The sequence below is a fragment of the Tenebrio molitor genome, chromosome 2 (assembly GCF_963966145.1).
Source record: "Tenebrio molitor chromosome 2, icTenMoli1.1, whole genome shotgun sequence".
NCBI classification, from domain to species: domain Eukaryota; kingdom Metazoa; phylum Arthropoda; class Insecta; order Coleoptera; family Tenebrionidae; genus Tenebrio; species Tenebrio molitor.
In genome coordinates, this window is record NC_091047.1 from 2,077,403 (window position 1) to 2,098,741 (window position 21,339).

Below are 21,339 nucleotides of genomic sequence, written 5' to 3' on the forward strand. Positions count from 1 at the left end.
CAAAAAAATACAAATACCCCAGAGAACCACTGCTCGAGCGCTGAAGTGTTTTCGCTTTGAAGATAACATCTCGAAGCTGCGGAAAAATACATAATGATAATAATAGACAGGATTTTAAAAATTATTTCATTGCCATATAAAGAACTGTGCTAAACGATTTTATTTTAATTTTTTAAATGCACATTTTCCCAAGATATCGTAATCTGTTCTTCGTAATTGTCAATCTCTTGTAAAGCTTTCTGCTTGGTTCGTCCTCGATCCCAAACATGAAAACTTTTCAGTATCACGAGCCGACCCATAAATTCCTCTTCGTGATTAATGTCTGCAATCACTTCGCCGTTTTTTGCTCTTCTTCTTGCGCTCAGATAATTTTTTAGTCGTGTTCCGATCGAGCGGATTATCAATAAAATCGAACACCTGTCGGCTGGGGGGACGCTTTTTACGCGTCCAGGGGTCACGGGTCGACCCACCGCTTTCTAATCTTCGTGAGCCGTCGTTTCAATTTGTAAAATTCGTCTTGCAGGAGCTGCTCGAGCAGCTGTTCAAGCTCTTCGACCAGGACCGCGACCAATGCCTGCCCCAGGAGCACTGGATCGAGTTCCTCAAGCAGAGACTCACGTGAGTGGCGACGGTCGTACCCCCGACCATCGTAAACGTTCCCTCTTGCAGGGACGAGAAGCAGATAGATTTCGCCGAACAGCTCGAGAGCGTCGCCTTCTGCCTGTGCGGCGACGAGCCCATCCACCTGGAGCAGTTCCACCAGATCTTTAACGCTAAAGGAGTAAGTCGCCGGGGTTCGGACAGACGAGAGTGCAATTTGTACCTTTCCAGATTGTAGATAAGTTGTTTAGGGTCATAGATCGAGAGAATGGGGGGCTGGTGACGGCCGAGAACGTCATGGAGTTCCTCGCCGCCATCACCAACACGAGGTGAGGGCCAACGGCTAATTTTTCAACCAAAATACAACTCTCCGATTTATTTATTTATTTCCTGACAATCAAATCAAAATCTTCCAACATCGTCGCGTGCTATGGAAATTTGACAACTACATTTTTGGTTGCCTAAACTCAAGGGGTTCAATAATCACGACCGAATTACCCAGAACAAATTTCATCTGAATTTTTTTTAATCAAAAAATGCCAAAATTTGTCACAACAAATATGTTGTTATCAAAATTGCACCAACAGAACTGATGACGTCATTTAAATAAATCTTGAACAATGAGGGACATAATTTTTTCCTTGGGTCACAACGGCTTGTTGAAGGCAAAGTGCATTCCTAAGTGCATTCTCGTTGCACTCCGGAGCCGGTCCTGCACCGGAGTGAACGGTGGGCAGCCAGACGACTGCATAAATCCTGTTGAAGCCTAGATAACTCGCGATTTTTCCTGTAGTTCTCCATTTAGCGTTCCGGTGAATTTATGCGCGGCTTTTGAGACGCCCTGTACGTAATGTGGCGTGTAACGCGACCGTAAATCCCGTCTTTATTGCAATATTGTGAGTTAGAAGCCGTAACGGTGTCGTAAATTAGTCGGAGATGTTGGCCACGCTGTGTGTGATTCTAGGCCTAGGACGGGCTTCGACAAAGGGAGTCTGGACCGATTGGAGCAGCTCTTCAGACAGACGGTGGGCAACGAGAAGGAGATCAGGAGGGAGGACTTCAAGAAGATCGTGATCTCGAAAAACGTGAGGAGTCGGTGTTGACGCGACAACTTCAAAAGTGTCAGTTTTTAGCCCTTCTTCACCGAGCGAGTCTTCCAAATCTTCGACAAGGACAACTCGGGTTCGATCTCTCTGCAGGAGTTCCTGGACTCGATGCACCAGTTCGCCGGACAGTCCCCCGACGACAAGATCCGTTTCTTGTTCAAAGTCTACGACTTGGACGGTGAGTCCGACTGTGGTCGCTTCTCGGTCACCGCTGTGTCTTTCAGGCGACGGTTTGATCCAGCACAAAGAGCTCCAGCACGTGATGAGGGCCTGCATGGAGGAGAACGGAATGCAGTTCAGCGAGGAGCAGATCGACGACTTGACGGTGGCGATGTTCGAAGACGCCGACTCCAACAACAGGGGGGCCATCACCTACGAGGCCCTCAAGAACCAGCTGGAGAAGCACGGCGGCTTGCTGGAGAACCTGTCGATCAGGTGAGACGGTGCGGAGCGCGAGGTCGGATTTGAGAGTCCTGTTGCAGCATCGACCGGTGGCTGGTGCCCCCCAAGCCCAAGACGCCCCCCGACTCCATCGTGCGGAAGCTCGTCTCCATGAAGCCCTACCAGCTGACCAAACCCTACGTCAAAAACAACTACGTCTACTTGATCTTCCTGGCGGCGTTCTTGATCGTGAACGCCGCCCTCTTCATCTCGCGCGCCATCGAGTACCGAGCCTTCAACTGGTTCACGATATTTGCGAGGGCTTGCGGTAGGTAAATGAGATGGCGGCGGCGGTTGTGTCACATCATGTCAAAATCAAGGCGGCGCGCTTGTGTCACAACTGTCATATTTGACAGATGTCATTCGTGTGTCAATTCCAGGGCAGTGTCTCAATTTCAACTGCATGTTCGTGCTGGTGCTGATGCTGCGCCAGTGCATCACGTTCCTCCGCACCAGGGGGTACAGCTCGATGTTGCCCCTCGACCAGCACATCTACTTCCACAAGCTGACCGGGATGTTCATCTTCGGCTACAGCTTCCTGCACACGATAATGCACGTCTGCAATTTCAGTCTGGTGGTGGTCAACGCCCCCGGCAACAACTTCACCACCAACGAGTGGTTGTTCACCAATAAGCCGCGGATGTTCGGGCTGGTGCCGGGACTGGCCAATCCCACCGGTTTCGCCTTGTTCTTCATCCTGCTGGTGATGATCGTGTGCTCGCAGGCGTTCGTGAGGAGGGGCGGATGCTTCGAGGTAAGTTCGCTGCTCGACACCAATGATCGCAATAGCGGGTGGGTTAGGTGTTCTACTGGACCCACCTGATGTACGTCCCCTTCTGGATACTGCTCATCCTGCACGGTCCCAACTTCTGGAAGTGGTTCATCCTTCCTGGATGCCTGTACGGGATCGAGCGCATCATGCGGCTCGTCTGGATGAAGAGCGAGAGAGGCAAGACCTACATCAGCTCCGGCCTGCTGCTTCCCTCCAGAGTGACGCACCTGGTGATCAAGCGACCCCTGCAGTTCGACTTCCACCCGGGAGATTACGTCTTCGTCAACATCCCGGCCATAGCGAAGTACGAGTGGCACCCGTTCACCATCAGCAGCGCTCCGGAACAAGAAGGTGAGACGAGTTGAAAGCCGAATCGAACTGATCGCAGATCGGGGTTGCAGATTACATGTGGCTCCACATCAGAGGAGTGGGACAGTGGACGAACCGTCTCTACGAGTATTTCGAGCGAGAGCAAGAGAAGCTTCACAACGGAGATATCGCACCTCTGGCGGGTCAAAGCTCCAAGAAGCGACTGTCGAACGGTAGCATCGACAACAACAACCAGAACCCCTTGAAGAAGATCCAAGCGACGATCACCAGGACGCTGTCGAATCGCGACGCGAACAAAAAACCTGTAGTCCAACTGGTCGGCTTCTCCAACGAGACGTTCCAAGACGACAACAGCAAGAGACCCACGGAGAGCGACTTCAACAGAGCCTCCTGCAGCAACACCGACCTGACGGCGTACTCGAGCCGGCCCAGGAAGCTCACCCCGGACAAGAAGCTCCACCGGCTCCTGTTCACGGACAAGGCGCCCCTGGAGAAGTCGCTGTCGATGCCGGACATCCAGACGAAAGCCAAGAAGCGCGAGCGCCTCCTGGTGTAAGTTTCGGTGGCACCGGAGGAGCGACCTGTTGACCGGAAGTTTCAGGTTGCGCGAGTACATGCGCTCCGAGTCGGAGAAGAGCTTCGACGAGTGTCAGATCCGCCGGGCCCGGTTGCAGTCCCTCGGCCTGGCCTATCTCAGCCCCCAGAACAAGTCGCTGGCCCAGAGCTTCCGCTACATGCGCAACAAGCCCACCATCATAGCTTTCAAGACCCCCAGTCTGGAGAACTGCGAACAGAGGGACTCGAGCAGCTCGCTGGGCTCCGTCGGTAAGTAGGGACGACTCGGTCGACTCTGGTGTAACGTTTGTTGAAGGACGTCAAGTCAGCGCTCTGAGTTTCGTGTCGACGCCGGAGAGACAGGCCGAGGAGGGTAGGGCAGGTTTCCGCACGGACTTCTCCCCGGGGGCGGTTCCACTCAAGCCGATGAACTACCCTGTGGGGAAGCCGCTCGAGGTAATTAGAGTGGCGGGGTGGGTTTTGGTGATTTATCGGTGCATTTTGGTTAGTAGCCCATTTTTGAGAAAGCGACACCTAACGATAGCGACGAGGAACTTAGGCAGCGCATTTTACTTGACCTACCTGTGGGTGCGGGCACTGAGGTGAACTTGGATGTGGTGGCTTGCTGGGTGTAGAGCTTGTGACTAACTCTAACAATTACCATAACAAAGAAGAAATTACTAATTTTCTGGTGGGTCCGGTTGCGTTTTCGTCGGATAATTTCTCTTTTCGGGTAGATATACTTGGACGGCCCTTACGGCGCCCCCTCGAGCCACATCTTCCGCGCCCAACACGCCGTCCTGATAGCGACGGGGATCGGGGTGACCCCCTTCGCCTCCATCCTCCAGTCCATCATGCACAGATACTGGAAGGCGAGGCACTGCTGCCCCCGGTGCAAGTTCGCCTGGGCCAGCGAGATCCCCGCCACCGTGATGAACCTGAGAAAAGTACGCCCACGACCCTCCCCCGCGCACTTTCACTAACCGTTCCTCTGCAGGTCGACTTCTTCTGGATAAACAGGAACCAGAGGTCGTTCGAGTGGTTCGTCAATTTGCTGTCGCAGCTCGAGATCGAGCAGGCGGAGCTGGGCGGCGCCATGGAGCGCTTCCTGGAGATGCACATGTACATCACCAGCGCCCTGCAGAAGACCGACATGAAAGCGGTCGGGCTGCAGCTGGCTCTGGACCTGCTCCACGAGAAAGTGAGTCGGCGAGATCGTTTGGCAGTGACGACGGAACGTTCTGTTTCAGGAAAAGAGGGATTTGATTACCGGATTGAAGACGAGAACCAACGCCGGCAGGCCCAATTGGGACAAAGTGTTCAAACAAATTCTAGACCAAAAGAAAGGTAAAGTAACGGTGTTCTATTGTGGACCGCCGCAGCTCGCCAGGATTATTAGAGTAAAATGTGATCAGTATGGGTTTAGTTTCCGGAAGGAAGTCTTTTGATGTTGTTTTGTAAATTTGTACGCTGTAATTTGTATCATATTTATTCACATTATTTATTTCTTTTGTATATTAGTCTTAACCTACCCTCCTATTAATTCTAGCGCTCTCTTAACCTCTCAATTGTATCAACTATCACTCGGTAATGGGTCTTTTAGTCTCTTATAATTTTATCTGCTCTACTATTAGTACGTTGTTTGTATAGCGTTAATTGTAATAAATACACTTTCCATTTTTAAATCTGTAGTGGCTTTTCTTTACCCCACATCTAGACAACCAGCAATACACCACAATGATCTATTGTACACACCGTGTACTTTCTAAAATATCGCAGTTCTTTAAATGGAACACAAAATTAAATAAATAGAGGTTCTAAAGTAGAAATCGTTCAATTGGGTGCAAGATTTTAAAGAAAATTGTAAAAAGAAAATTATCAGGTTAGAGTGTTGCCACGCGCATGCGCATCACAACTGTCAACAGAGTAGTGGTGAATTTCTAGGTTATGCATGGATTTACTTATTTCGAGCTCCAAAGCATTCCGCTGCGGTTGTTCTGTAGCGCTGAAGGTGTGGAACGGGTGCGTGAACCTCGTTTTCCCGCCACTCTCTTAATCAAACCGGTCTCGTTCAAATTTCAGGTTCGCTACGATGGCCACGGACAGTAAACTTCCAAAAATATTAAAGAAAATCGGGACCCATAACGGTGTTTTCCATTGCGACGAGGCTCTAGCTTGCTACATGTTGAAACAGCTCCCCGAATACCGCGACGCCGAAATCGTCAGAACGAGAGACATGTCCGTGCGTATTTTCCATCTCTGCTAATGAACCTCCCCTAATAAAAAGTGTAGATTTTAGACACGTGCGACGTTGTGGTCGACGTCGGCGGCGTCTACAACCCCAAAACGTACAGATTCGACCACCACCAGCGTGGTTTTGAAGACACTCTGACCTCGGTGCGGCCCGACCTTGCCAAGAAAAACACCATCAAGTAGGTCATTTTGACATTTGGGAAAACAATTGACTGTCGGGTTTTTAGGTTAAGTTCGGCCGGGTTGGTGTACGCGCATTACGGTCTGGACGTGATCGAACAGATTTTGCAACAAAACGATTATCCGATACCGGCGAATTGTTTGCACAATATCTTTCTCTACGTCTATGAGGGGTTCGTGGAAGAGTTGGACGCGATCGATAATGGGGTGCCGATGTACGCCGAGGGCAAGCCGAGGTACCGCATCAACACGAACTTGAGCGCGCGGATCCACAGATTGAACCCCGAGTGGAATTCGCCGCAGCCCGAATCCACCAACGAATTGTTCGCGAAGGCGATGAATCTCGCCGGTACCGAGTTCATAGAGAGAGTAGTGGAGGTGCGCAGTATATCGATTCGTTCATTTTATTTTAATTCGATTGGCTTCAATTTCTTAAGGCGGCGACCGTGTGGTGGCCGGCGCGCCAAATCGTGCGAAGCTCCATCGAAAACCGGAAAAAAATCCACCCGACCGGCGAGATCATGCTCTTGGAAGAGCGCTGTCCCTGGAAGGACCACCTCATGGCCCTCGAAGACGAGATGAACATCGGGGGCGAACTGAAATTCGTCATTTTTCACGACCCGAACGACTCGTGGCGAGTCCAGGGGATCCCCATCCAACCCGACAGTTTCATCTGCAGGTTCGACCGTCGATGACGCTTTTTTTCGTTTTCTGAGAAGCGACTTTCAGGGTGTTCCTGCACAAGGACTGGCGAGGGGTGAGAGACGACCAGTTGACGTCGATCGCGGGGATAGAAGGGTGCGTGTTCTGCCACTCGACGGGATTCATCGGCGGCAACAAGACGAGAGAGGGCGCCCTGCAGATGGCGCTCAAGAGCTTGACAGCGCCACCTGCCGACAGGGAGTAAAGGTGACGCGTCTCGCGCAAGATGTAAGCGTAATTTTTTAATTAAAAAAGCGAATAAAAAGGATTTCGAGATGAGGTGGGTTTTTGTTGTAGATAGGTCTCGACGTAATTACAACGCCATATTTTATTGTGCATACAATAATACAAGTATATACATATACACTTTTTAAACATACGTTTGGAAATATTTGGACAGAATTTAACAACAAATATCTTTTTTAAAACAGTCAAACAAAACAATTATTAATATATGTATATATAACACAAGATAGAAAACTGGATTACAGTTACAAACGCATGTAGAGTATTTCTACTATTTTTTTTTACAACATTGAGGTTTCGTTGCAGTTATAGTTTCATCTGACCGGGGATTGTCTATAATTGATGAGGGCAAATAAAATTTTGGAGGTACAAAAATACAACTGCAAAAAATCTCAAATTTGAACACACTGTCATGACGCACGCGGTCATAAAAATCTACAGATTGTATTATTCGGATTGAAAAAAATATAAAAAGTTTGAGCTACAAGTATTGACATTTGATTAAAGATGTACATTTTGTTATTATTTGATATAAAATGAGCACAACATCTTGAGACATCATAAATGTAAAATATTACACGAATTCATCATCTTACTTTATCATCATCAAGTTGGGGAGGAATACTCTGTTTTTGTTTTATTATTTTTGTGTTTAAATATTAAACGCACTCAACTCTAGAGGAAACAACACAACAGGTTAGTACGGTTAGTACCGAAACGGGTATGTAACGATGAATGAAAAATGTGAAAAGTGTCAGGTACGGATAGGGAACGGTTCGATCTCTGTTTTCGACGACAGACAGAACGAAGCAGATGTCAGTGGGGGCGCGACGTCGTCGGCGGGTGCGACAGGTGAAGGTGTGGGTCGCAGACGGTGGCGGCGCGCGCGCGGCCGAACGGAAACAAATTCGTCAAGTACACAGAGTAAATTTTCTTATGTATAGCTTATTGCATACTACACGTCCCCTCTACAAATGGCGATGCAACGGGGTCAAACAATTTGGCAAAAATCTATCAATAAAACCTCAAACATTTACAAAACACGACATGTGCCAAGAATCGGTGCGAACGCAAAACGTGGAAAAGAACGAACGGATGAAAGTCGTGATTGTTGGCAGATGTCGGTGCGAAAAGGGTAAATATTTAGCCTATTTACAAATATACAAGCACTTTATACTAAAATATGTTACATGACACTTTGCTAAGCTCAACTATGATATCCAACGTTGGCACAAATGAAATCATCGTACAGGCACGCATTCATACTAGTTTCGTTTAGACTTTTCAACAAAAACGTCCGAACTAAAGCCCCCGGGGGATCGCCGGGCGGCGGCGAAAACGACGCCGGACAGTAGTCAGGTATTGTGTACATTTGTTTATTTTATTTATTCTCTTGAAAGACCACAGCAATTTTAGGTTTATTATTATTATTATTTTACATGAATGATTGTTCTCGAATCACACTTAAAAGATCTAGTGTCAAGTCACATATACGTAATAACAACACAAGGTGATCATCATCTAGACGAACTGACAGACATTTCTCGTAACATTCAACAGTAGTAGTAGTATTTTATTATATCACAAGTAAAAACGTTTCGGTTTTTGTTCCGACTACACCACAACATTAGGCCGTGATTAGATTAGTTCATGTTAGTACGTAGAGTAAGTAGCATCATGTAATAGTGTGCGCGTGTGGGTGTGAAGAAAGGAAACAATGATGATCGATCTGATATGGGAAACGAATTTCGTCGGGCTACTCTATCGGAAAATTTGTCGTAACAGCAGCAAATGCCTGTCAATTCTAGGTAGGTACATTAATAACAACAATTAATTGATAGGTCTGAGCACCTGATCCTAGACTACCAGCAAGTGGCCCAGTCTGCGGTCGTGTCCCCAGCCAGAGGAGCCCAAGCACACCTAACCTACATACCTCGCCGTCTCATGAGCATTTAGTTATTCGTTTATGTAAAACAACATACAACAAACATTTGATTTGCTTTTTTTCTCTCTCTTTCATAAAACATCCAACAGTGAACTCGATAATATATTATATTATAATATCAATCAACGGATGATAAGCGACTTAACCTATGTTTAATGTCTTGTTGCCAGACACTCAAAAAACACCGATACATAAATACGAATAAAATGAAGTGGATTGTCATTTTTTTACTGGAAAAGCCCGGGACTTCCCCTGGCGACGCGCCGACCCTAATTTATCTCTAATATCATACATACAGTAACATGTACAAATATTTATCATATTAAGTATTAATATAAATAGATTCATAGTAATAGACTTTTAAAAAGATCACAACACAGAGTTAAATAGTACCGAGTAGTACCAACTTTAAAAAAGTGGGCGGATCCGATGTCCCGTCTCCCGTTTCCGGCTCAGTGGCACATTTTCGACGCCTCATCGGTGCTAACAAATCACCAGATTCCCTAAGACTCGACTAAAGGTAGGTAAAAAGTATGTGTGAACAAGTTTTGTTTGAGCAAATCCGCGACGTACTTTAGCCCGAGGGAGAGAGGGCGCCGCCTTCGCCTCTTAATACGTATAGTTCACGCTAATTATGGCCATTATGATATTTGATTATTTAGTTTTTGAGTTCAGATCTATTGCTCGTGAGAACTTACAGGAGGAAACCGAGTATCGTGCAAGTTGAACTTCTGAGCACTAATTCAATATACCAGATCACTGTGGTACTGAAAGAGCGCACGTTACCTACAAAGTAACGCGAGCTAATAGTGTCTCACTCGACATTCGAAAAGGCACTAACGTTACGACAGTGTAACGCGACACAACCCCTATCAATATTAAATATAAATCTCTGTAATATGTGGATTGCAATTTGTACAACTACTCTACCTATATCTTTTTTCAATTCTTTTTCACCTACAATTCTCTAATTTCTCTTTTGAACAATTTACATGTCTTTTGTGGTACGCAATTATAAATTTTCTGCTATTTTGATCTGACACTCGAACTGAAAACTTTTTGATTGCCCTTTACCTGTTTTTGATTATTTTTTAAATTTTATTTATCGACGATTTGATTCCTTCTCTCTGCATACTCCTACTACTAAGTGTTGTACGGGCTTGGCACGGAAAGTTCAAAGCTTGTACACGAATGGTGCGCTTCTTTTTCTCTGCGTTTTACGGGCTCCGCATCGGGTGGTCGATGCGACTTCATGTGGGCGCTCCGGCTCTTGATCTTTGTAAAGACTCTGTCGAACACCAAAAACTACACGTTAAAAACACCATGGGGGCGAAAGTGCCGACGCACCGCCCTCCGGCGGCCCCCCAATTTTAACACACCCAACAACAATCACAAACGTCAAACGTTAAATGTCAAACTAAAAGCAGGACAGATCCGTCAACAACAATTTAAACTTTCTCAAAGAAACCGATTTAATTTATTTAAAAAAATAATAATAACATCCTGTCCGTGGCCGCATTCTCGACTCTCCTAAGCTTTACCTTCTTCTTTTGATCACAAAAAATGCAGCCGTAGAGTGTTCATCAATTGACGTTGTTGACAGATGTCATTCAGTTTTTTTTTTGACTTCTCGAGGAATGTAAAATGTGTTGTTTTTTCAATTAATTTTACGTTTTATTTGTTTTCGGACGTTGAAAAGTGCAGTGGGGTAGTTGTGGGGGGAGTCCGCCGGAGGCCGGCACTAGAGTGTCAAACTTTCGGTATTTTTGTGTAGGATGATCGGTCCTGTTCAATGGATGTTTGTTGTGACATGCTCACGTGCAATGTATCACATGTTCTCTAATAATTTGTTCCACTATTAAGAATCTATGGTAACTCCGGTAGCAAAGAAGTCTGCATAAGAAACAAGTGAAACTAACCCATGCGAAAACGAAAAACTAAACTGAACAACATAAATAAAACTGTACACATGAACTGAAAGGATAAAAAGGTCGCCCCGGGCCGAACGACCCGAAGGGTAACTAAAAGATACCTTAGTCCGCTCACTGGATGTTGTAGTAAGAATAACGATAGTGTTAGCACGTAAGCAGAGGACGCAACACACCGATCATTTACCTTAGCTATGCTATGTTGAATGGAGTACACTTACTTCCCGCAGATCTTACAGGGGTAATCTTCTGTCGAGTCGGGATGACATACTGTCGAAGTAACGGAGGTGGTGCGCTTGTCTGCGTTCGCAGACGGCGTGGGAGAGTTCCTGGCGGTGCCCCCGTGGATTCGTATGTGCCCGTTGAGGGCGGCGCGCGAGTTAAAACTCTGCAACAAACCGGTCAGCACCGCAAACCTCACAAACGCGAATACTCACGGCTGAGCAGTCTGCGAACTCGCAAATGAAACTCCTCGTCTCCTGGACGGGCATGGGAGAACCGCTATCTACAATCTAAGAGAGAACGTTAACCCCCGGTGGAGACAGCATCGGTGGCGCTTTACCCCCAGCAGCTTGGCGTCGGGATACGGCTTCTCCTCCGCGTCCGACTCCGCGCCCTTCGAGTGGTTGTGCCGCCGCTCCCGCAGATACTTCAGCTTGCGGTACTCGTCGACGCACACCTTCTTCCACACGTAGTAGAACTGGACGCACTGCTTCACGGTCTTCGTCCCGATCTGAAACACCCCGTCAGCACGGACCGCCACTCCCGATCGGTAGCTACGCACCTCTCGGGCGATGCTGCAGAAGTCCTTGTCGTGCTTGAGCAGGGCTTTGTGGAAAACGTCGGTTTCTGAGGACGTCCACTTGTCGCTCTCGCTGTACTGGTAGCAGAGGAGGGGGTGGTCCGACGGGAGGATCGGCGCGGGCTGCATCAGCTTGAGCATCGCGTCCTGCAAGGGGGACTCGTGACTCGGACAGGCCCCGCCAACGAACGGACTTACGTGAATGTTGCCGCCGCACAGGTGCAAGAGGTGCATGGCGTACTCCTTGTTCCTCCCTCCACCGGGAACTGCAGCGCAGCACGCGAAATCCAAGTACATGTCAACTGCACATATTCAATGCTAACACACACCTGTTGAAATCGCCACAGCGTGGCTCAAACAACAAGCAAAACTGGGGTTTGTTCGATGAGCCGACGGGGAGGCGGCCGTCGCTCCCTGCCAAATCCTCTTTCAACAAATTAACAGCGAGGGAATTAGTAGAGAACGAAACGACAAAAAACAAAAAAATACAATTTGTCACATCTGTGGATGGTCGAGGGCTCAAACGGTCACCTTGAAGAGCACCCCCGACACAGACAACACAAATTACCAATTTCTCGATTCGTATCAGAGACAGAAACTTGCAGCTTTCTTGGTTCGCTTTGTCGCGACGAGATCTATAAAACAGAGGGGTTAGATTCATCTGTGTCACACGAGAAAATGGTTCGCATCCGCCATTTTGATTCCTGAGCGGACGCTCAAGACCTCCATCTTCTTTGGTTGTTCGATTTGACAGGAAGCGGCCCGTCTGCCTCCAGTTTTGCAAATTTTGGCGCAACTGGTTACCTTCAATGTCGGTGCACCCGTTTATGCCGGGATCCCACAAGAGGTCCTCGTAGGTCGGCTCCGGATTAGTCCTGTTAGGAGCGGACGTAAAAGGGGGCACCGCGCACTGGAACTGGGCCCCCACGTTCACGTGTGGCGTAGAGTCGCTCTCCGGGATGGGGTCGCTGCTCCAGTTCGACTCCTCCTCTGGAAGGAGCGGTCAGTGGGGTCGACGCGTGGCGCCCTCTACTCACCTGTCTTGATCTTGATGTTGGCGTAGAGGCCCGTGCCCGGCCTCTGGGGGTTCAGGATCGGCTGCGGCGTGTACGGGGCGAAGCCTTGGGGTTTGCTCCTCGTCGCCCTCAGCTTCGACTGGTGGAAGACGGGGAGCTGGAGGGGCTCGCTCCGGGGCCGTTTCCTGGAGGTCCGGACCGGACTCGCCGGGATCCTAGAGCGAACTGTTAGAACCGGAGCGCGGTCTGCGAACGTGGGGCTTACGTTGTGGGGCTGAGGAAAACGTCGTTGTTCTCTTCTCTCTTCAGGTCGATTATCTGCTTAGGCCGGGCGATGATCTGCTTCGTTGGAATCTTGAGCACCTTTTGGAGTTTCTGCTTGTCGTCTTCTTGAGCGGGGGCCAGCGAAGTGTTGGCCAGGAGGAAGTTCTTGGCTTGGAAGTTGCCCCCGGTCTGGATGAACTTGATCTCGCCGTTGGCGTCGACCAAGATGCCGGCGAAGTTTGAACTGTTCAGGTCTAGGAGGCCGTTGTTGCTTATCACCCTCAAGGGGACGCCGTTGAACTCGAACTTTTTCCGAGCGGCGAAGTCTTTGGGGCTGCTCGACAGCAGCGGGTCCTCCGAGTTGGGCATCATCTGCGACTGGAGCGTGTAGTGGGGCGACATCGGGAACGTCACCGTGTTGGGGGAAGGAGCGAAGGTGGTCGAAGGATGAGGCGAAGATACGGAAGTCGTCACGATATTGGAGAGCGGGGAAGGTACTGGAGTCAGACCGACCGAAAGAGGTGATCGAGGTGGAGGCGAGTTCGTGAGGGGGTAAATGTCGTCAGTCGGGATGCTCTCCCCCGGGAGGACTTCCTCGAGGGCTTCTTCGACGGCGGCGGAGCTCGACATCGTCGAGGTGAAGAACGCCGCCGACAGAGGAGACGAAGCTTGGGGGGGTTCGTCGACTCCCCTCTCCACGACCTGTCCGAACTCGTTCTGCTTGGGGGAGACCATCGGGAGGAGAGTGTTCTGGCCGAAGCAGGGACTCTGTCCTTCGTGGCTTGCCGGAGGAGTCGGATACGCGAACCCCGGGGAGTCGTGCCGGATCAGCGGACTCTGTAGGGGCGACTGCGCCGTGAGCGAGGTACGAGGGGACCCGGTGAACTGCGCCGGCGACTGCGTCTGGTACCCCGGCGAGGGTATGTCCAGGTTGGTGGTGGAGTGAAACGTGCTGAACTCTGCGAGACTCTCCGGAAGCGGCGAGTCCAGCACCGCTTGCAACTCCTGGTTGACCGAGTGGCTCGACTGGTACGACGGCGACTGCACCACCGCCTCCTGCAGGTTCGCGTAGTCCTCGAGCGCGATGTCCTGCAGCTGCTGGTCGTTCTGGTCCTGGAGCAGCGTGTCGGTCTGGAACTGTATGGAGGCCAGCTGGTGGGGGTCGACCCCCTGGAGCAGCATCGTGTCCTGGACCTGCGTGAACACCTCGTCTTGCAGACTGGGCGAGAGGTACTCGCCGTCCTCCGACTGGTAGGCCACCCCGGTCAGGGTGAACGAGTCCGCCGACTGGAACTGGATGATCTGGGAGGATTGTCCGGGATCGGAGGTAGTACGTTTGACGGAGACTTTGTCCCTCTTCAGGATGAGATCTGCCAGGGCCTCGGCTTTCTGCTGGGTCGTCGACGTTCTGGACACGGTGAAGGCCTCGGCGTCGGAATGTCTTCGTGCTTTCTCCGCCGTCTGCTGGGGCGGCGCCGGCACCACGAACGAGGTCATCTTCGCGTCCAGGTCGCTCGAGTTGCCCGCCGAGGAATGCACAGTTAGCGGGAACAGCGGCGGCGCCGTCGTCTTCTGGCTGTCCTCCGACGACGCCGTCGGTTGGGGGTTCGTGATGCGCTTGTTGATTATCTTCTCCTCGATGAGGGCCCGCACGCTCACGCTCGCCGTCTGCAGCGGCGGTCCGTTCGCGTCCTTCTTCTCGCACTTCTTGTTCTCCGCATCCTGGAAAGCCTCCCGAATTAACCCACCTGCCGTCACCTAAAATAGAGGTCACCAATATCCGTCCACCAAATAAGAAGCGCCCTCATTTGACGTTTTTGATACTTGACGCACTTTGACAGCGTTTTAACAAATCTACTCCGAGGAGCGGAGGGATATCAGCGCCCCCCACGCAATTCCTAATTCATTTTCGCTCTCAGTCCCTATCTGTCTATTTTCCTTTGCACATCCCTCTCTAGCTACCCTAGTTAGTTAGTTAGGTTAGATTAGTGTGCGGTGATACCTTCTTGAAGTAGCCCCCGTGGAGGCGCATGTGGCCGTTGAGGGCCGGTATGTTCTTGAATTTCCTGTGACATAGGTTGCACTCGACGGGCTTGGGCTCGGGTTTGTTGGGGGCGGCGGCGGCCGGGGACGTCGACGGGGTGGTGGTGGTAACTTTCGCCTGCGGACTCGTAGCGCTTCCACTTGTTTTGTTTGACGAAGTCTGCTGCGTCTGTGCACACAACGAGACTTCAATGAAATTTTTTTCGCTTAATTAACTCCGCTTCGTTTTACATTAAAATAAACAGGACATCGGGCGCCGCCCGGAGGGGGTGCGAGACGCGCCCGCCCCCGTACGGCAGATACCTGCCCGTCGACGAGGCGGTAGAGGTGCCACCGCTGATCCATCTCCGCGCACTGCCAAAGTCGACACTATGACTGCACGCATCGAGGGGATAAATCGCAAGGTGGTCAATGTGTGATGACGTCACACGGTCCAGATAACCGGATCAGATGAAACCGATCTTGACGGTTTCAGGTTTGGGGGGCGCGTTCCCGCTCAAAACAAATCCGTAATAACCGTGTTCACGTGTCATGGGGGCGGCTAATTGGCAAATTGGCGTTGATCGACAAAAGCGAACAACGCGATCCTACCATCACACTTGTTTTCCTTCGAAAATCACAAAAATCGCAACTCGGCAACGGCAAGTGTGCTCGCTCTCGTGCGCCGATTTTGAGAGATTGAATTGAAATTTTACGTGTTCAGGTTCATGCCGAGCACAAACGTGGATTATCGCCGCCTCCTGCTTGTGCCTCTTTCGTGTGGAGCTGCGTTTTCGGAGGGGACGGGTGTTTTTTTTTTGGGTTTTTTTGTGCGGGGAGTAAATTGAACGTGAAAAACTAGGTGAAAAAGTCGTTGCGTGGCTCGCGAGTAATTAGTGGGGCGTGGGGGCGGCGCCGGCCCCCGACGCGTACGAATTCCGTCGATGTGATCGAACGTCGACGTCGGCAATAATCGAAATTTGTTTCCTGGACGAGCGATGTTAACAATGCGGACAATTACGGTGGCATTTCGCTTTCGCCCTGCGAACTAGTCCCGATAATTAGAGAAGTTTGCGCACAAGTCAAAAGCGAAACACGAACGAACAGCTGAAAAGGACGTAAAACTTCGGACATAAAATAAATATAACAAGCTGTCGTTCGGAGGAGGGCGGGGGCGGCGGCGACGACGGGGGGCGGTTTTTACTTCAACTTTTTACAAGTTAGTAATTACTTTGACCTGTAATTAATCACTTGAAATTTTAACCGTGGCGAACTAATTGGAAAGCGAGCCTCTCGCGAAAAATGAATTCGTTCCGGGATTCGGGCAGGTCTTGAGCCCCAATTAGCGGAATGGGGCGTGCGAATTAATACGATTAAAATTGGGCGAGTCGGTGACGCACGTTCGCGCTGCCGCTGTCGGCGGCGGCGGAGATGGGCCGTTGTCTCTCGCCCGACTCTTACCTGTTGGATTAACGAACGCCGATGGCCGAGGGGATGCTGTGAGAACCGCCCGACCCTTGACCCTCCCGACCGGCTCCGCGTTCACCCCTTTGCGCGATTTCGACGATTAATGCGATCGGGGGGTGTTTACGCCGCCGTTCGACAAGGCCCAAAACTGCTCCCTTTGATAGGGGAAAAATGCTTTTTATTCCCAGTTTTTTCAAAAATGATACGTTGCGAGACAGGTGGCGTCACCTTGAGATTTAAGGGTGCCAGGGATGTGAAAGTGGTCCAGAAGGTTTTTAGGTCAGCGGTGTGACCGTTCAGGTTCTTAATAAAACATGCATTTCACTTTTCAAAGCTGAATCGTGTATTGTTCCTATTATTTTGGACTTTTCTTAACAAATCAATATTTCGAAACCTGCATCTACTTATTCCATCAAAACGTTTGTCTTTTTCATGTTGTTTGAGGTTATAAATAGCATCAATGTCTAGTGCATTGTTGTCACTTTTACTAGTTTGCAATAGAAGAATACTCAGACATCTTAGGTTCATTTTGATAGGTCCGCATGTCAGGCACTTTAGTGACGGAAATCGAACAGTGTTGCCAACGTTAAACAAATAAATCATGGCCTCCCATTACCTATGCCAAAACGCCATTCTTGGAATTATGATTTTCCCTTCGTTTTGATTTGCCTCTTTTATTTTACGTTTGTCCCTTATTCCTTCTTCATTCGTCACCCTTTCTCATTTTTTTAGCACTTTGCAAACAAAAATAAAGGCACCGCACCCTGCCACAACCCTCGCGCAAAATTCCGTCTAAACCATGAAATTTTTGTTGTCCCCGTTGCTAAGTGGATCTGGCGGCGGTGTGCATTAAGAAAAATGTACGAAATCCGATTTGCACCTAAGCCGCTTTAGAAAATAAACCACCCCCAAGTGTTGCTCGTCTAAATGCAAAAATATCGACCACCCCTCGGCCGACTCATCAAAACTAGACGCTCATGGGGGTGTACGGAGAGTCCGTTTTGATTTTTGGCGTTTCGTGATGAACCTGATTGTTGCGGCGGGGTTCGTGGGGCTGCGCCCCCAAAGCCGATTAAGCGCGGGAGGAATCGGCTACATACAATGGAACAGGTATAAGTGCGATGCGGTTTCGACATGGAGTCGGGGGCTTATTTCATTTATATTCATAAAGCAAACCACTGTCGGAACTAATTGGCAGTGTAATTTGCTCCATGCAAAGAGTAATTATTGAATTCGTTTGCGGGATGGTCGGGGGGCTGCTGTACAAAAGGCCGGTTTATGTCGGCGCTTTGAACGGCGCTCGAACCCGCCGGTGTGATCATTACGTCGTTAATTAGATGCCGGTGCAGTCGTCGTTGTTGTTGTTGCAAGAACTTACCGTCGACGTCCACACCCTCTGCACTTTGACTGGTGTTTTGTTAATGGGTTTTGCGGCCGGCTTTGTTGTCGGTTTGCTGGCGGATTGGGATTGTCTCTGGGTTTGTTCCATTATTTGATGTATTAGATCCAGTTGTTGTTTGGTTAGCCCATCGTTGTTGCCGCCGCTGCCGCCCTGCAACAACCACCAAACGGTAATTACCGCACTTTGTCACTGCACACCGATACGAGACGAGTGGTCACGCAACGCACCCGCAACCGTATCGTTTTTAATTAAAGGGGGCTTTGCGTTCTCCTCTCGACGCCGCGACGGCACAACGTGATACATTTACAGGGAAAACTAAAAGCGGACGCCCTTCGAGTCGGTGTCGCGACGCGAATCCGATTTCAACAGGATGCAGCCGCGTCACACAAGCTAGTTTTTCTTAAAGCAGTCATTTGTCTGTCGTCAGTCGAGAAAATTCACAACTAATGATTTAAAAATGGTGGGGGAGCTAAAAAAGATTCAACGTCTTCCCCCTTTCTCGAGATAAAGAGAGTTCGGTGTGTCTTTTACGGTAATAAAGGAAATCGCAAATCTCTATCTCGACTGTCAGCTGAGAAAATTCAAAGTTAATCATTGAAAAATGGCGGAGGCGCCAGGAATCTAAAAAAATCGTCATCCTCAAGGTTTTTTTGAATGAAGAAAAATCGAGACAGTTTTTTTTATAGATTGTCATATGAGGAAGTGAATAAAGAAAATTTCAAATCTCTATCTTCGTTATCAGCGGAGAAAATTCATAATTACTGTTTTAAAAATGGTGGAGGCGCCAAAAATATTTAAAAAAAATCGCCATGTACCAAGTTTTTCGAGTTAAGGAGAGTCGGGAATACCTTTTATAGAATTTCACGTGACGAAAAGAATAAAGAAAATCGCAAATTTCTATCTCTCCTGTCAGCTGAGAAAATTCAAAGTTAATCATTGAAAAATAGTGGAGGCGCAAGGAATTTAAAAAAAATTGCCATCTTCAAGGTTTTTCGAATTAAGGAAAATCGGGACAGTTTTTTTAATAGATTCTCATATGAGGAAGTGAATAAAGAAAATCTCAAATCTCTATCTTCGTTATCAGCGGAGAAAATTCATAATTACTGATTCAGAAATGGTGGAGGCGCCGAAGAATATAAAAAAAAATCGACATCCTCAAGTTTTTTTTTAATTAAGGAAAATCGAGACAGTTTTTTATAGATTCTCATATGAGGAAATGAATAAAGAAAATCTCAAATCTTTATCTTCGTTATTAGCGGAGAAAATTCATAATTACTGATTTAGAAATGGTGGAGGCGCCAAAAATATAAAAAAAAAATCGAATTAAGGAGAGTCGGGAATACCTTTTATAGAATTTCACGTGACGAAAAGAATAAAGAAAATCGCAAATCTCTATCTCTCCTGTCAGCTGAGAAAATTCAAAGTTAATCATTGAAAAATGGCGGAGGCGCCAGGAATCTAAAAAAATCGTCAATCCTCAAGGTTTTTTTGAATGAAGGAAAATCGAGACAGTTTTTTTTATAGATTCTCATATGAGGAAGTGAATAAAGAAAATTTCAAATCTCTATCTTCGTTATCAGCGGAGAAAATTCATAATTACTGATTTAAAAATGGTGGAGGCGCCAAAAATATCAAAAAAAAATCGGCATTTACCAAGTTTTTCGAGTTAAGGAGAATCGGGAATACCTTTTATAGAATTTCACGTGACGAAAAGAATAAAGAAAATTGCAAATTTCTATCTCTCCTGTCAGCTGAGAAAATTCAAAGTTAATCATTGAAAAATAGTGGAGGCGCAAGGAATTTAAAAAAAATTGCCATCTTCAAGGTTTTTCGAATTAAGGAAAATCGGGACAGTTTTTTTAATAGATTCTCATATGAGGAAGTGAATAAAGAAAATCTCAAATCTCTATCTTCGTTATCAGCGGAGAAAATTCATAATTACTGATTTAGAAATGGTGGAGGCGCCAAAAATATTTTAAAAAATCGCCATTTACCAAGTTTTTCGAGTTAAGGAGAATCGGGAATACCTTTTATACAATTTCACGTGACGAAAAGAATAAAGAAAATCGCAAATCTCTATCTCTCCTGTCAGCTGAGAAAATTCAAAATTAATCATTGAAAAATGGTGGAGGCGCAAGGAACTAAAAAAAATCGCCATCTTCAAGGTTTTTCGAATTAAGGAAAATCGGGACAGTTTTTTATAGATTCTCATATGAGGAAGTGAATAAAGAAAATCTCAAGTCTCTATCTTCGTTATCAGCGGAGAAAATTCATAATTACTGATTCAGAAATGGTGGAGACGCCGAAGAATATAAAAAAAAATCGACATCCTCAAGTTTTTTTTTAATTAAGGAAAATCGAGACAGTTTTTTATAGATTCTCATATGAGGAAATGAATAAAGAAAATCTCAAATCTTTATCTTCGTTATTAGCGGAGAAAATTCATAATTACTGATTTAGAAATGGTGGAGGCGCCAAAAATATTTAAAAAAAATCGCCATGTACCAAGTTTTTCGAGTTAAGGAGAGTCGGGAATACCTTTTATAGAATTTCACGTGACGAAAAGAATAAAGAAAATCGCAAATTTCTATCTCTCCTGTCAGCTGAGAAAATTCAAAGTTAATCATTGAAAAATGGTGGAGGCGCAAGGAATTTTAAAAAAATCGCCAATATTCAAGGTTTTTCGAATTAAGGAAAATCGGGACAGTTTTTTTTAATAGATTCTCATATGAGGAAGTGAATAAAGAAAATCTCAAATCTCTATCTTCGTTATCAGCGGAGAAAATTCATAATTACTGATTTAGAAATGGTGGAGGCGCCAAAAATATAAAAAAAAAATCGCAATTTACCAAGTTTTTCGAGTTAAGAAGAATCGGGAATACCTTTTATACAATTTCACGTGACGAAAAGAATAAAGAAAATCGCAAATCTCTATCTCTCCTGTCAGCTGAGAAAATTCAAAATTAATCATTGAAAAATGGTGGAGGCGCAAGGAACTAAAAAAAATCGCCATCTTCAAGGTTTTTCGAATTAAGGAAAATCGGGACAGTTTTTTATAGATTCTCATATGAGGAAGTGAATAAAGAAAATCTCAAGTCTCTATCTTCGTTATCAGCGGAGAAAATTCATAATTACTGATTCAGAAATGGTGGAGACGCCGAAGAATATAAAAAAAAATCGACATCCTCAAGTTTTTTTTTAATTAAGGAAAATCGAGACAGTTTTTTATAGATTCTCATATGAGGAAATGAATAAAGAAAATCTCAAATCTTTATCTTCGTTATTAGCGGAGAAAATTCATAATTACT

At 47.3% G+C, this 21,339-nt stretch overlaps 3 protein-coding genes across 10 annotated transcripts in view; 2 read left to right on the forward strand and 1 right to left on the reverse strand.

Moving 5' to 3' along the window:
• Nucleotides 1-5,493, forward strand: part of Nox (NADPH oxidase) — a 73,888-nt gene extending 68,395 nt beyond the window's left edge. The window contains exons 2-17 of one of the 3 annotated variants that reach the window (XM_069037771.1): nucleotides 524-618; nucleotides 670-781; nucleotides 832-929; nucleotides 1,565-1,685; nucleotides 1,734-1,884; nucleotides 1,931-2,141; nucleotides 2,189-2,415; nucleotides 2,528-2,901; nucleotides 2,949-3,270; nucleotides 3,321-3,801; nucleotides 3,851-4,074; nucleotides 4,121-4,260; nucleotides 4,317-4,406; nucleotides 4,542-4,751; nucleotides 4,802-5,005; nucleotides 5,055-5,493. In XM_069037771.1, coding sequence (XP_068893872.1) covers nucleotides 524-618; nucleotides 670-781; nucleotides 832-929; nucleotides 1,565-1,685; nucleotides 1,734-1,884; nucleotides 1,931-2,141; nucleotides 2,189-2,415; nucleotides 2,528-2,901; nucleotides 2,949-3,270; nucleotides 3,321-3,801; nucleotides 3,851-4,074; nucleotides 4,121-4,260; nucleotides 4,317-4,406; nucleotides 4,542-4,751; nucleotides 4,802-5,005; nucleotides 5,055-5,252 — 3,258 coding nt within the window. In that variant the 3' untranslated portion in view covers nucleotides 5,253-5,493. Of the gene's footprint in view, nucleotides 1-523; nucleotides 619-669; nucleotides 782-831; nucleotides 930-1,564; nucleotides 1,686-1,733; nucleotides 1,885-1,930; nucleotides 2,142-2,188; nucleotides 2,416-2,527; nucleotides 2,902-2,948; nucleotides 3,271-3,320; nucleotides 3,802-3,850; nucleotides 4,075-4,120; nucleotides 4,261-4,313; nucleotides 4,407-4,541; nucleotides 4,752-4,801; nucleotides 5,006-5,054 lie in introns of those variants that run through there. The other 2 variants (XM_069037772.1, XR_011156742.1) reach the window with 2 other exon arrangements.
• LOC138123190 (zinc finger protein 541) overlaps nucleotides 4,918-21,339 on the reverse strand; it is a 117,004-nt gene continuing 100,582 nt past the window's right edge. For 3 of the 6 annotated variants that reach the window (XM_069037767.1, XM_069037769.1, XM_069037765.1), the window contains 11 exons: nucleotides 18,008-18,181; nucleotides 15,143-15,352; nucleotides 13,142-14,862; nucleotides 12,898-13,091; nucleotides 12,665-12,850; nucleotides 12,059-12,162; nucleotides 11,843-12,007; nucleotides 11,621-11,791; nucleotides 11,496-11,570; nucleotides 11,280-11,446; nucleotides 7,250-10,418 (listed from right to left, as the gene is read on the reverse strand). In XM_069037767.1, coding sequence (XP_068893868.1) covers nucleotides 10,274-10,418; nucleotides 11,280-11,446; nucleotides 11,496-11,570; nucleotides 11,621-11,791; nucleotides 11,843-12,007; nucleotides 12,059-12,162; nucleotides 12,665-12,850; nucleotides 12,898-13,091; nucleotides 13,142-14,862; nucleotides 15,143-15,352; nucleotides 18,008-18,181 — 3,312 coding nt within the window. In that variant the 3' untranslated portion in view covers nucleotides 7,250-10,273. Of the gene's footprint in view, nucleotides 5,046-7,249; nucleotides 10,419-11,245; nucleotides 11,447-11,495; nucleotides 11,571-11,620; nucleotides 11,792-11,842; nucleotides 12,008-12,058; nucleotides 12,163-12,664; nucleotides 12,851-12,897; nucleotides 13,092-13,141; nucleotides 14,863-15,142; nucleotides 15,353-18,007; nucleotides 18,182-21,339 lie in introns of those variants that run through there. The other 3 variants (XR_011156741.1, XM_069037766.1, XM_069037768.1) reach the window with 3 other exon arrangements.
• LOC138123197 (MYG1 protein) lies at nucleotides 5,683-7,218 on the forward strand. Its single transcript, XM_069037784.1, has 6 exons — nucleotides 5,683-5,826; nucleotides 5,887-6,046; nucleotides 6,097-6,236; nucleotides 6,285-6,615; nucleotides 6,675-6,916; nucleotides 6,967-7,218. The coding sequence occupies exons 1-6, from the start codon at nucleotides 5,756-5,758 to the stop codon at nucleotides 7,142-7,144; spliced, it is 1,122 nt and encodes a 373-aa protein (XP_068893885.1). The 5' UTR covers nucleotides 5,683-5,755; the 3' UTR covers nucleotides 7,145-7,218.

What these genes read in the sequence shown, in the direction of transcription:
- LOC138123197 (XM_069037784.1), top strand. Translation starts at nt 5,756, where the DNA reads ATGGATTTACTTATTTCGAGCTCCAAAGCATTCCGCTGCGGTTGTTCT. An exon ending in TCAGAACGAGAGACATGTCC is followed by an intron (nt 6,047 to 6,096) that starts GTGCGTATTTTC and finishes TAAAAAGTGTAG; the next exon opens with ATTTTAGACACGTGCGACGT. An exon ending in TCATAGAGAGAGTAGTGGAG is followed by an intron (nt 6,616 to 6,674) that starts GTGCGCAGTATA and finishes CAATTTCTTAAG; the next exon opens with GCGGCGACCGTGTGGTGGCC.